Consider the following 14,704-nt stretch of genomic DNA (forward strand, 5'->3'; position numbering starts at 1 on the left):
TTTGAAGCAATTATGGAACGATGGTGACTGTGACCTTAATTCATTACAATATAGCTACAACTTTAATAGTTATATTGATGGACGAGAAGAAATCATGTCGAAACGTTTCTCAGACGTCGATATGGTTAGAATAGTTACGCAATTCAAGATGGTTTATTTTTTTTTTAATATCTTAAACATAACAATTAACTTGCATTAATTAATGTATGTAGGTTTTCATTCCCGTGAATCTGGGCGGCGATCATTGGATAGTAGGTCGAGTCGACCTTCGCAAGAAAAATGTGTGGATTTATGACTCGTTGGTGGCAGTTCGTGATGATAAAACGTACAAGGATAAGTTCAAGCCACTTGAAGTCGTCTTCCCTCGATGGTTAGAAGATGTCGGATTTTACAACGTCCGACATGACTTGCGGAATGCCAACCCTTGGAATGTCAAAATATGTAAGGGTGTGCCGCAACAAGAGCCTGGTAGTGGCGATTGCGGCGTTTTTATGTTGATGATCACGATGTATTTAATGTTTGGGCTAAGACTTAATTTTACTAGTGGCCACGGGCAATACTTTAGGAAGAAAATTGCTGTAGACATATTTAATGGTGATATCGGCCTTTAGGATATTGTGGCAGTGATATATAATGATGAAATTGGATTTTAGACGATTGTATTTATAATTATTATTGGTGTGTACAAAACTTTTTTTTTACATATAATTGAAATAAAAAATTTGCAATATAATAGAAATTAAATAGGTTGTTATATATAATTGTGCAATAAATAAAAATCAGATCTCAAAATACATAACAATTTAAAACGATACAATTAGCTTCGTGTCGATGCAATGGGATTTTTGCACTTTTTTCGGTTATGACCCACTTCGTTGCACCGGCCACATCTTATAGTTCTCCTGTCAACATCCTCACCAACAGAGGGTATTCTGAGCTCCGGACGACGGCCGGGCAGTGGTGCTTCTATTGGTGGGTTAACTTTCATTGCTCGAATTTCCTCAGGAACCTCCCAATCTGCCATGTCGCCAACAGGCTCTACTGGTTGTGCATAAGCCGTCACTAATGATTCCTGAGTGTAAAATTCGGAACAAAGACTTATGTAATCCACGCGCACGGTTATGCAAGCAGCAATTGCATGTGCACAAACAAGCTGATCAAGTTGGAACACTCTACAGGAGCAAGTCTTCTCACGAATGTCAACTATCCCTTCTTTAATACCACCACCCAAAACATGAAATCGATACTGAGCCACAGGACGAACGGTCATTCTTTCAGCCAAAGTTCTCCTATCAGAGACTATTTCGTCTGCCCACGTTGTTAGACGAGTACTCATCGACTCAGCCGTAATTTTCCTATCATAAAACCATTGCTGCAATGTTTTCCTAAAGTGATCAACAAGATGAGTTATAGGAAATTTCCTCGGTTCCCTCAGTAATGAATTCACACTCTCTGCAATGTTGGTGGTTAGAATACTGTACCTTCGAACTCAGACCTTGCCCAATTACATGTGCCAACATTATTCTCTAAATAGTCAGCTGCACCCGCGTGGAGTTGCCACAACCCCTCTAATTGTTTTTTAAATTCTTCGTGTCCATATGTTTTCGCTGCGTTTATGAAGGCAGGCTCAAATTCATCCCAAAGAGCTTTTGACATCTTGAATTTTGACTTAACGTTACCTTTGACATGGTAAAAACAAACGCCATGGGCAGCTGAGCGAAATACCTTTAAAACGGCTCTCTTGATCGCGGTGCATCGGTCTGAGATAAATACCAACTCCGGCATATCACCAATTACTCCATGTAATTTCGTCATAAACCATTCCCAAGCATCATTGTTTTCCGAATCCATAACCCCAATGGCTAACGGATACAATTGGTTGTTTCCATCCGGGCAGGTCGCAACAAACATAGTTCCACGGTATAACCCCTTTAGATGAGTACCATCCACAGCAATCACTGGCCTCATGCACTGCATGAAACCCTTGATAGAAGAGCCAATAGCTACAAAATAGTATAAGAAATTATCATTTCCATCTCGCTGCAGGTGAGTAACTGTACCTTCATTTGCTTTGGTCAAAACATGAGAGTATTTAGGAAGTAAGTTATATGATTCTGCAGGGTTGCCTCGAACTATTTCAAGGCCAACTTCTTTGGCTCGATATGCTTGCTGATATGTTAATTGGACACCGTATTCCTGCTGGATGTCTGCTCTGATGTCATTTGGAGTATATATTCGTTTTTCTTGGATGAACTTGTCCGCAATAATATGACCAACAACCCGACTCCTTACTTGATGAACACCACCAGCCAATACCTCATTACAACAAGTGTGTACGTTGTCAACTCTTCTCACTAACCATGGAACATTCTGCTCATTCGAAACTCTTGTTGCTCGAATACGCCATTTACATAATTCCGAAGAACACTGGGCCTCGAAACGTGTTGTTGTGGACCGTGTGATCCTGAAATCAAATTTACCCCTCAAGGCAACTTTACGCAGTTGTAGTATTAACTCATTCTTGGCAACAAACAACTTACCCACACTAATATCATCATAATTATAATTTCTGACCAAGTTAGGAGCAGCTAAGTTTGAAGGTAAAACTGGAGCAAGTTGTGCGAGGTGGTCAACTGTTGTTCTCCTTCTCGAACGTGGCACTGAAGGAATAGGTTGACTGGCAATGTTATTAATAGGAATACTATTCTGATCATCATCATCAACATTAGTAGGAATATGAGAAGGACCAACGCCTCCATCACAAACTGAACTATTGAAATGATTGTCCGTTGTATTATTATATGGTTCCATACAAACATTATCTACTGCTGTGTTGCCGATGTCGTCAATAGGATCATCATTACTGCGAAATTCATTATTGTAGAATGGAGAGTAACGTTGCTCTAATGACAGTGTCTGTGGTAATGCCTCTGCTTCAACATCCGCTAGGGTAATGCCATTGTCATTAATAGTGTCATTGTAGCCGTGGAGTGGAGAGTAACGTTGTTGTAAAGACAGTGTCTGTGGTAATACCTCTTCTTCACTATCAGGGACAGAGACATTTGCTCTAAAAGAAGTTTCAGTTTCTACAGGTGGCTCAAGATCTTGGTAATCAACTCGAGAAGATGTGGTCACAAATATAGGAATGCATCCGTAATTTACCACATCAGAGGCCATATGTAACACAACCTTGACTATTTCATCGTTAAATATGTCCATAGGCAGTGAACATGTACGATACATTGTATTACTAGACCTCAAAGTTGTCTTCATGGTGATATTGTATTCATTACGATTTATCTGTAACACATCATAAACTCTTGCCAGAAACTGATCAAATGTACAGTCTTTTCGAATTAGAAAGGCTGTATTATTGCCATTCACGTACTCCATACTCCCATCCGCCAACGTCTCCCACCAACCGTCGTAACACAGTTGAAGCACAACTGAATCCATTAAATCTACAAAATATACAAAAAATATAACAAATGTGGTTACACATTGTGGGTTTGATTTGTTTCGTTGCAAGCGTTGAAATGATATATTATACACAAAAAAATGAATTTATTTAGCCGTAATTATGACCTCCAGAAAATAACCTAAATTTTGTGTAATATGATTTTTTTGTGCGACAGCATCTGTTGCACAAAATTTGGTGCGACGGGAACCTGTCGCACAAAATTTCAGATAGTGTAATCAGATTTTTTTGTGCGACAGAAAGGCAGTCGCACAAAATTTGGTGCGACGGGAACCTGTCGCACAAAATTTCAGATTGTGTAATCAGATTTTTTGTGCGACAGAAAGGCAGTCGCACAAAATTTGGTGCGACGGGAACCTGTCGCACAAAACTTTGTGCGACGGGACCCTGTCGCACAAAAAATTTGAATTTTCACAAATTGGTCAACAGCCATTGCAACGTATTGCCTCCAACACAGTCCGACAATAGACCACCAACCACCACAAACATCATCACAACACAACACAAGAACAATATAAAGCATGTGTTTGAAATTGCTAACCTAGGGTTTTTGAACTTCAACTGTTATCTTGGAGATTTTGATTGCTATTATACGTGATTTTGGTGGAATTAGTGTTGCTGAACGGGATTCCGGTGAGATTGCCGCCGATGATGGTCTCCGATTTGGCTCTCTATGGTGCTTCCGTTTGGTGAGAAGTGTAGGTGAGTTCAAGCTTTGGTGAGCTTTGGGTGAGATTGCAAGGGTATTATGGTCCAAAAGTTTGTTGTTTGGCTAATATTGATAGAAATAAGTTAGTGGGGTTAAAAGTGAAAAATGCAAAATTTTAATGGCTAATTTATAAAATTTCCCTGAAGCTATTGGTACCCTCCAGTTTCCTTATAAAAATTCCACTTCAAATAAAAAATTACAGTTAAGGATAAGTAACAATTAAACATACTCAAGAATTTTTCTGACAAATTACTTTCACTTATAATCAATCCATTTTTTTTTTCTATTTTCTACCGGTCACTTCTATCTAATCAAAATAAATTACACTAATTTAGAATAATTTTTATTCTTTTCCTTTCTAATCGAAATAAATTATAAAAATTTAAAATAATCTATTATTTTTTTTTATTTCTTATTGATTACTAATTTTATACCTAAGATTGTTTTCAAATTATAATTTAAAATATTTGTAATTTAACTCAATGATTGACATTCAAAAATTTATCACAAAGAAATTTTTTTTAATTTATGTGTAAGGTGATAACAAGATTCTAAAAGAAAATAAAAATAATAAAAGTACTACTATGAATTTTAACAATAAAAAATAAAAGAGTAAGTTTGAAAAAAAAAGAATGTTTTAGATATTAAAATAAAAATAACTGAAAAAAGAATTTTATGAGAAAAATAGAGGGTTGCGAGTAGTCCAACTCTTTCTTAACAACTAATTAAATCAATCCAAAGTGAATGTAGTTGAACAACATTGATCCATTAATTCCAATCAATTTAGATGATCATTTAGAACCGATCAATCCAACTCTGGCATATGGCAAAGTAGAAAGCACAGAAATCGAACCCAATCCCAACAGATTATTTAATGCCAAAACCTGTTAATTACCAAAGTAAAATTCAATTAATAAATGGGTAATGCTAAGTTACATGCATGTACCTTACATCCCTCTCACATGAATAGTATCCATACACTATTCATGTGAGAGGGATGTAAGGTACATGCATGTAACTTAGCATTACCCTTTATTAAGGATCCCTCTAAGTATTAGTCCCTTCTTATACATTTGTTTCATCATCCACTAAATCGGTTTCTTATAGTTGAGGTATAACCAAAATCAACCATTATTTATTCATAAAATTAATGAACATTGGTATGTCAATTTAGCTTACATCTATCTGCTTAATCGGTTTAGCATTTAATTTAGCCCCTTTCTCACAGACTATTGATTTGAGCAACCTACCTAAGATGGCTCCCATCAATTACAAATAAAAATATGTAAAAGTAGGATAAGATTATTCTTTAAGGATTTAAATAGGCCAAAATAGTATGTCTTCAATGCACATCTATCCTCTACTTTTTTTATAAAAAAAAATAAATAATTAATATTATTCGAATTCATGGTATAGTAATTTTAACGATCGAGACAAATATTTGAACCATTTTATCGTGAAACTTTTCCTTCATTTTAAGGGGGATTGAGTACAACGTCAAAATAACATCGCAGAGAAATTTGACATTTTTGATATAGCAAATCGACTACTTTTAACCTCCACACGTATGTTTTTTATGATAATACCTTTACTTAAAAAAACTATAAAATTAAAAAGGCTATGACTAAGTTGAATCAACTCTATGATAGAACACTGATGATGACCATATGATTATAGAAATAAATATTAAATCTACACTTATTGTTATGATCTGATGGTCATCATCAGTGCTCCACCATAGAGCTGATCCAACTTATCTATTGCCAATTAAAAAAAGTAGAAAATTAATTTTATACAAAAGAAATCAAAGTGTTATCCTCACTTGTAGGAGTATCTGCACCTACACTAATGCAAAATGAAATAAAGCAATAACTATACAATTGCCTACCTCATATCAACTTTTGGGACAACATATAGTAATTGGAGCACATGTTTTTCATTACAAAAGATTTGTACGTAATATGGCAAAAAAGTCCAGGACTTGGACCGTCCCTTGCCGACCATGCTCGAATATTTTTTTATTTATTTAGTTATTTCCTATTGCAAAAGTTATCTTTTGTATAATTATTATTTGACCACAATTTGTCTTTTTTTTTTTTTTTTTTAACCAACGTTTACATTGTGGTGTCATCAAGATGAAACTTAACGTATCCAATATTGTTGTAATATGACACAAAAAGTAACAAGAACAATATTACCAAATTACATACTTCAAAAGGTAGATAATGGTGAATACCCAAGTGACCACACAGAAGAAATCCTGAGCATTCTGCTTCCAAGAAGAGAAATGGAGGACAAAGTGATCTGGCATTATGATAAACAGGGGAGATATTCTATAAAAAGCGGGTACCAGGTGGCTCTCAAATTGAAATTTTCAGATCCTCCCAGCTGCTCGGACAGCAGGGGAAACAACTGGGGCGTTATTTGGAAGCTCAATATTCCAGAGAAGATTAAGATTTTCGCTTGGAAAGCAGCAAAGAATATCCTTCCGACAGCAGGGAATTTATGGAAAAGGAAAATTATTCAAGAGGCCCAATGCAAACGTTGTGGAGAGAGAATGGAAAACACTTGGCATGCTCTGATCTCTTGCAAAGCAGCAAAGAAAGTGTGGCAGAGTTCAGCTTTGGCAAATGCTTTTCAAGATATGAGAAGTTCAGACTTGTTGGGGGAATTGATGAGGTTTCAGAAGATTTTGAGTAGAGCTGACATAGAGCTGCTGGTGACAACACTTTGGGTGATATGGTATGCTCGAAACAAGTTTGTTTTTGAAAGTCTGAAACTTGATCCAAACCTTCTGCTGGCCAAAGCTGAGGCTGTAAATGAGGCTTTTAGCAGAACCAAAGCTCCAAATTTACTGCATGGGGAAAATTTGCAAAAGAATAAGCCAAATGGTTGGATTCCTCCTCCTCAGGGCTGGATGAAGATTAATGTGGATGCAGCCACTGATAAAGAGAGTAAATGTTCTGGTCTTGGGGTAGTAATCAGAGATAATCAAGGAAAGTGCATGGCTGCAGCTATCAAGAAATCCAAGTTCACGGGAGATGTTTCTTATGTGGAAGCAGAAGCTGCTGAGTGGGGTTTATGCATTGCAAAGGAAGCAGGGCTGAAAGCTGTCATTCTGGAAACTGATTCCCTAGAGGTAGCAGATTTGATTAACAAAAGAAAAGCCAGCAGTGCTGAAATCGTCTGGCGAGTTCAGGAAATTCAAGCTTTGAAGCAAGATTTTAGCTTGTTTAAAGTAAAACATGTGTCTCGTTCTTGTAACTTTTGTGCTCATTCCTTAGCTAAAATGGCTTTAGGAAGAACTCACTCTGATGTTTGGTGGGGAAACTTCCCCCCTGAAATCCTGCATGTACTTTGAGTGTGGTTTAAATGAAAGTTTTACTTTCCTATAAAAAAAAAAAAAAAAAGTGACCACACAAAAACAGCAAGAACATATATAGTAGTTGTTGATGCTTAAATCTGCTCGCCTTTGGACCGATCAGATTCTTTCACCAACGTTTGTGTTATCTACTGTTGCTCGTTCACTGCGATTGGAATCGTCCTCCTTTCTCACAATAGACCTGCGCTCACCAAAAACGGATCAGAGACGCCGGTGGTTTTGCCGGCGTAAACCCTCCGATACTTAAGTTAGCTCAAGGTGTTTACGGGAAAACAGTGCAATTTAGATCTCAAAATGGTTTCTAAATTATTCGGAGTTTTATAAGAAAATAGCATGGTTTCAATTTGGCAGCGTTTTCCCCCTCTCAATTTTTCTATCCCCATCTTCATCGATTTCTCCTTCTTTTATAGCCGTTATCCCCACGTTCCCGCTTGCCCTTCATCCCACCTTTTTCGGGTAGTGGTAGCCTCTCATGGGGCTCTAACTGCTGCATTATGGGCAAACGTGGGATCTCGCGTCTCCCGCAACGGTTCTGGGAAAGCACAACTACCGTGATTCTGTGAGATCGTGTTTCCGCTTTTCGGGGGACGGGTACCGGCTCGGTATGTGGCTCTGGTCAGTATTCGTCTCTGATCGACTCATGTTACCCCTGTTCTGCTCGTACCATTTGGCTGAGGTGATTCATGCCGGGGTGGAAGTAGTATCCTGGCCGACCTGGTGCTTTTATTTGCTTAACACCAGTCCCCCAGTTTCTGGTCTTGTGAGTGAAATGAGTCAAGAGTAGAAACTGATAGTCGACTCTTACCAATCTGGGGGTTTCTCCTCTGGTCTTCTGTCTACCGGGACGGACCTGGGCTTGCATCTAGCCCGGCCTCTTGTAACGGTTGGTGACGTGGCATCTCCCGATTCTTCGTATTTGAAATTTGAAACGACGGGCTATCTGTCTTCGATGTACGGTGAGTGAGCTGGCGTCCCCATCACTTAAATGCTTCTATTTCCCCCTTTTCGTTTTAAATCCCTAGACTGGAGTCTTCACCATCTTGTTACTCGTTTCTCCGCCGTTAACCAAATTTCTCTGCACTTTGCTCACACTTCCAGCGTCCGGAGTATCCATTTGCTGGGTGTTTTCTCTGTCGCGGCGGCGCTATCAGTGTCAGTCTATTCCAGGTATAGCCTTTAACCTTTTCTTCGGCTGTTGTTGATTGGGTTCTGTGTTGCCCCTTTGTGTCCATATACTCGAGTTTTCTCTGTCTTCTTTTGGGATTCCGGTATGTCAAATCGGAAGAGGAAGTTAATTGTTGATGAGGGTGATGACGAATCAGGGGATTCAGGCCTCAACGTGCCAATACTCACCGATTTTTTAGGTCCCTCCAGTAGTGTAGGTCCTCCTTATGGTAGGGATACTCTTGAGTACCCACGCCCCCTGGTTGTCTCTCCCTCTCCCGAATTAGAGCTTGTAGGAAATAAGGGTGGACCTGCGTCGGGCTCTGGTGAGAACCACAGCTTTGGTGGGGTTGGGATCCCTGAAGGAGTTGGTGATGGTGAGGGGAGCAGTTCCGGACCGAGCAAACCTGCTCAGAAAAGGAACCTAGGCCATAGGGTGGAGGCTGATTCCTACCCTATTGATTTCATGGCTTGTGCCACCACCCCCACCGATCTATTTAAACTTAGGAATCTCTACAACATCCCCAACGAGGTTCTTCTTGTAGTTCCTGGAAAAGGTGATGTCCCTAGTCTCCCTCCGAAAGGGTATGTGACGATGCACTTGGAGAGTTTCAGACTAGGAGTTCGGCTGCCCCTTCAACCTTACTTTGCCAAGATACTGGGCGGTATGCACCTGGCCCCAGGTCAGCTACACCCAAATGGGTGGAGGGTTCTCTCGGCAATGTTTGTGTTGTGGGAGAGGTGCGGGTCGGAGGAGCCTTCTCTTGTTGAAGTGAAACATCTGTACCAGCTGCGGAGTAGCTCGAAAGAGGCAGGCTGGTACTATTTCATGTCCAGTTCCGCAAAGAGGAAACCGATCACTGGGTTTCCATCTTCATGTAAAAATTGGAAGAACAAATTCTTCTTTCCTGGAGGGAACTGGTGTCCAGCGGTTCAGTCGCTTGGTGGGGACATTTATCTTCCCACCCATTTTGTCACCCCAGGTCGTTCATTTTTGCCTATATTCTTTCTCAAATTGCCACTCATTGGGTTCTTTAACCTTGTTTGTTTTTTCAGAATCGTGGGGTTTGGTGAAGGATCTTGAAGACCGACCTTTGCTTCAGGTGGAAACTGCTCTGTTGAACGCGTCTACTTGCCAAGACCTCCTGTCGCCAACAAACTTGGTCGGTTCCCGCTTAGTAGATATTGCCACTGGAATGGATAACAAGATCCTCAGCGCGTTGAGCAGAAAGCGTGGTCGGGCTCCGAGTAGCTCCAGCAACCCTCCCCCTCCTCCAAAGAAACCCAGCGTTGGTCCTTCCAAGGCGCCAGTTCCTGCTCTGCCCCCTCCTCCACCTCGTAAGAGTGGTGGGGATAAAACCTCCGACAAGAGTCCTGAGGTCAGCTTGCAGTCTGGGGACCGCTCTTCTCCTCTTCCATCTCGGGATCAAGGTGACTACCTGAGCCCATATCAGAAGGATTACAGAAAATCGGTTGGGCCCAAGATGGTGAAGGACATCGAGAGCATGAGCCTCTCCGAGTTAGCTGCTTCTGTTCAAAGAGTCTCCTTCAGGCTGGCCACAATGGTCTCGTTCTACAAGACCGGGTCCGCGCGTCATGAGAGGAAGCTCCAAGCTAATAACCAGGAGTTGAAAAAGAAAGTCGAATCTACTGACCGTTCCAAGGAGAAACTGGCCGAGCTGAACAAGCAGCTTACGGAGCTTGAGGAGAAAGTTGCTGTTGCTGAGTCCACTTCCTCCAAGCTTGAGGATGAGTTGGGTGATCTGAAGTCCGATCTTCAGGCTACCCAAAGTGAAAGGGATACTCTAAGGGTCGCCCTTGAAGGAGAGATCAAATCCCTGAAGGACCAGCTGGCTGAGGAGAAAAGCAAATCCGCTGACGTGGATGATCGGCTGGATGCCGAGTATGACTCCGGGGTTGCTTTCAGCTATAAGTGCATCATGTCTGTGCTTAAGGAAGAATACCACGAGCTCGACATGAGCAAGCTGGAATCTGGGGTGGAGAGGTATATGGCTGGGGCCGGCCAGGGAGATAAGGAGCAAGTGGAGGTTCCTTTTGATGAGGTGCGGGAGGGAGGAGCTGGTCAGTGTGTTTTTGAAGTGGGACAAGGGTCCGCGCCTCCTCCTCCCGTTATTGCTGATCTTCCACCTCCCGAGACAGCCGACCCTTCTCCTGCTGAGGCCGTTGACCTTCCTAATCCTTAGGTCTATTTTTGTAAAAAACTCTAGTTTTTCATTTGCTTTGTAAACATTTGAACGTTTATAAAAATTTTTGAATGCTTTCTATTGGCTTTCTTGTCTGGTTTTGCCTGTTGGTTCTTTGGTGCATCGAACAGGAATAGGCATCCGTTTGCCTTAGTAAAATTTTCGAAGCTTTAGCTGCTAGTCTTTCGTTGACCGAGCAGAAACATGCACTTTGTTGCCTTAGTAGAATTGTCGAAGCTTTAGCTGCTGGTCTTTCGTTGACCGAGCAGAAACAGGCACTTTATTGCCTTAGTAGGATTTTTTGCAGAATTAGCTGCAGGTCTTTCGTGGACCGAGCAGAAATAGGCATTTACTTGCCTTAGTAGAATCTTCGTAGATTTAGCTGCTGGTCTTTCGTTGACCGAGCAGAAGTAGGCACTTACTTGCCTTAGTAGAAACTTCGTAAATTTAGCTGCTGGTCTTTCGTTGACCGAGCAGAAGTAGGCACTTACTTGCCTTAGTAGAAACTTCGTAAATTTAGTTGCTGGTCTTTCGTTGACCGAGCAGAAGTAGGCACTTACTTGCCTTAGTAGAAACTTTTATTGATTAGACTAGCAGGGGGATTTCATGCTGAATTCATCTTTATTTGAAATTTGAAAGCATTACAAGAATACTGGATACATACATGTGCAACAAAGCCATGATGCAGTTAACATAGATATCTTGTCAAAATGGGGATTTAGTAGAGCACTTTGCTTACTGGAAATACTTCTTCAGGTGTTCGGCGTTCCATGACCTCTTCACTTCTCGTCCATCTTGGTGCGCTAATTTATAGGCTCCTGGTCCAGTGGCTCGTATCACCCGGTACGGGCCTTCCCACTTTGGGCCAAGAGCGCCATGGTTAGGATCCCTGGTGTTCTGGTTCACCTTCCTAAGTACCCAATCTCCTACTCGGAACTGCCTCACGCGTACGTTCTTGTTGTAATAACGCATGACCCTTTGTTGGCACTGGGCCACTTTCTGCACTGCCCCTTCCCTTTTCTCCTCCAGCAGGTCCAGACTTAAGCAAATCTGCTCGTCATTTTGCTCCTCAGTGAAATATTCCGTCCGATGTGTTCCCACTCCAACCTCTGCTGGGATTACCGCCTCATGACCAAAGGCTAAAGCGAACGGTGTTTCTCCTGTGGCGGTTTTGTGAGTTGTCCTGTAGGCCCACAGTACTCCTGGTAACTCGTCAACCCAAGCTCCCTTCTTCTCTCCCAATCTAGTCTTTAGGAGCTTCTTTATCACCTTGTTGGCTGCTTCCACTTGTCCGTTTGCCTGGGGGTGTGCGGGGGTGCAGAACTTAAGGTCCACCCCCAGGTTTCGGCAAAATTCCCTGAAGTTGCTGTTGTCAAATTGCCTCCCATTGTCTGTGATGATGGCGTAGGGGATCCCATATCTGCAGATGATATTCTTCCAAATAAAATCTGTTGTCTTCCTCTCCGTGATCTGGCTGAGGACTCCTACTTCCACCCACTTGGTAAAGTAGTCTATTGCCACAATTGCATGTGTCGCCGCTCCTCGTCCCTTAGGCAATGGACCAATCAAGTCGACTCCCCATTAAGCGAAAGGCCATGGGGATGTCATAGCCGTCAGCTTTTCCGGGGGTTGTGCAGGAACCTCGGAGAAGCTTTGGCATGTTTTACAATTCTTTGCCATCCTTTTGGCATCCTGGTGCATGGTTGGCCAGAAGTATCCTTGCCAGAGTGCCTTGAAGGCTAAAGTTCTTGCTCCCGAGTGATTGCCGCATATTTCCTCATGAATCTCTCTCAGCACATAATCCGCCTCCTCATCATCCAAACATCTCAGAAGGGGCAAGGTGAACCCTCGGCGGTACAGCACTCCATCCAGTAGCGTATACATTGATGCTCGGCATTTTAATTTTCTTGCTTGCCTTTTGTCCTCTGGTAAAACTCCATCGCGGACATATGCGCGAATCGGGTCCATCCAGGATTCTCCAGTACTTACTCTCATCACCTCTGCTTTTTCCTCAATACTTGGTGAGGTCCTTACCTCTAGTGGAACTGACTTCGGTAACTTTGGATCTGCAATGGCTGTCATCCTAGCCAGCATATCTACTCGGAAATTCTCATTCCGGGATATCTGCTTTACCTCCACTGCTTGGAAAAGCCCAACCATCTGCTTTGCCTTCTTTAAATAAAGACCCATCTTCTCTCCCCTTGCTTGGAACTGATCATTGAGCTGATTACACACCAGTTGGGAATCTGCTCAAATTTCTACCCTCTCTGCTCTTAGAGCGTGTGCAAGTCCGAGCCCGGTGATAAAGGCCTCATATTCAGCTAGGTTGTTTGTGAGCTGAAAGTCAAACTTCACTGCATACGTTATTTCGGTTCCTTCTGGGCTCCGTATTACAACTCCTGCTCCGGATCCTTGCTCACTACATGATCCGTCAACCATTACCAACCACAACCCCTCTGGTTTCTCCTGCTCTGCTGCTTGCTCCTCCCGAATTTTTTTCCCTGTATCGGCTCGGTCAACCATAAATTCAGCCAGAGCTTGGGCCTTGATTGCTTCTCGGGGCCTGTAAGAGAGGTCGAATTCACTTAGCTCTACGGACCATTTTACTAGTCGACCCGATGCATCTGGTTTTTAAAGTGTTTGCCGAAGGGGCTGGTCGGTCATAACAATAACCTGATGGGCCTGAAAATATGGTCGGAGTTTTCGTGCTGCCGTTATTAGAGCTAGCGCCCACTTCTCCATCAATGGGTATCTGGTTTCCGCCTCTACCAAGACCTTGCTTGTGTAGTATACCGGGTGTTACTTTCCTTCCTCTTCCCTAACCAATACCGAGCTGGTAGCCCATTTAGAGATTGCTAAGTACAGCAACAGCTGGTCACCCTCTCTCGGAGTCGATAACAATGGGGCCCGGGTTAGGTATTCCTTCAACTGCCCAAATGCTTCCTCACATTCCGATGTCCACTCCATCTTTTTCCCTTTCTTTATGGTTTGGAAGAAAGGGTGGCATTTATCTGTGGCCCGCGAGATGAATCGGTTTAATGCTGCCAACTTCCCTGTAAGGCTTTGCACCTCCTTAACTGTTCGTAGGGACTTCATTTCTGTCACCGCCCGTATTTTCTCCGGGTTGGCCTCGATCCCTCGGTGGCTTACCAGGAATCCTAAAAATTTGCCCGAGCTGACCCCAAATGCACATTTCTCCGGGTTTAGTTTCATTTCATACTTCCTCAGTAATTCAAAGGTCTCTTCTAGATGCTTCACATGATCCGTCGGCTCTTTGGACTTTGTAATCATATCATCCACATATACCTCCATAGTGTATCCAATCAACGGTTTGAAGATCTTGTTTACCAACCTTTGATAGGTGGCTCCTGCATTTTTTAGGCCGAAAGGCATTACCCTGTAACAAAACAAACCCATGTTAGTTATAAAGGCAGTGCTTTCCTCATCCTGCTCGTCCATGGGTATCTGGTTGTATCCAGAAAAAGCATCCATGAAACTGAGCAGACTGTGACCTGCTGTTGAGTCCACCAGCTGATCTATTTTGGGTAGGGGGAAACTGTCCTTCGGGCATGCCTTATTGAGGTCCGTGAAGTCTACACACATTCTCCACTTCCCGTTGGCCTTTTTTACCAGGACTACATTTGAAATCCATTCTGGGTACTTGGCTTCCCTTATAAATCCTGCTTTCAACAACTTCTCCACCTCGGCGTTTATGGCCTCATACCTTTCCTGGTTGCAGCATCTCCTCTTCTGTCTCACCGGCCTTG

General features: G+C 42.3%; 1 protein-coding gene across 1 annotated transcript; it reads left to right on the forward strand.

Moving 5' to 3' along the window:
* The first annotated feature begins 8,839 nt into the window (after positions 1-8,839).
* Positions 8,840-10,937, forward strand: LOC102627882 (uncharacterized). Its single transcript, XM_052432068.1, has 2 exons — positions 8,840-9,677; positions 9,790-10,937. Exons 1-2 carry the CDS (start codon positions 8,840-8,842, stop codon positions 10,935-10,937), a joined length of 1,986 nt encoding a protein of 661 aa, XP_052288028.1.
* Positions 10,938-14,704: the final 3,767 nt, after the last annotated feature.

The sequence above is a fragment of the Citrus sinensis genome, chromosome 8 (assembly GCF_022201045.2).
Source record: "Citrus sinensis cultivar Valencia sweet orange chromosome 8, DVS_A1.0, whole genome shotgun sequence".
NCBI lineage: Eukaryota > Viridiplantae > Streptophyta > Magnoliopsida > Sapindales > Rutaceae > Citrus > Citrus sinensis.

What these genes read in the sequence shown, in the direction of transcription:
- LOC102627882 (XM_052432068.1), top strand. Translation starts at nt 8,840, where the DNA reads ATGTCAAATCGGAAGAGGAAGTTAATTGTTGATGAGGGTGATGACGAA. An exon ending in TCCAGCGGTTCAGTCGCTTG is followed by an intron (nt 9,678 to 9,789) that starts GTGGGGACATTT and finishes TTGTTTTTTCAG; the next exon opens with AATCGTGGGGTTTGGTGAAG.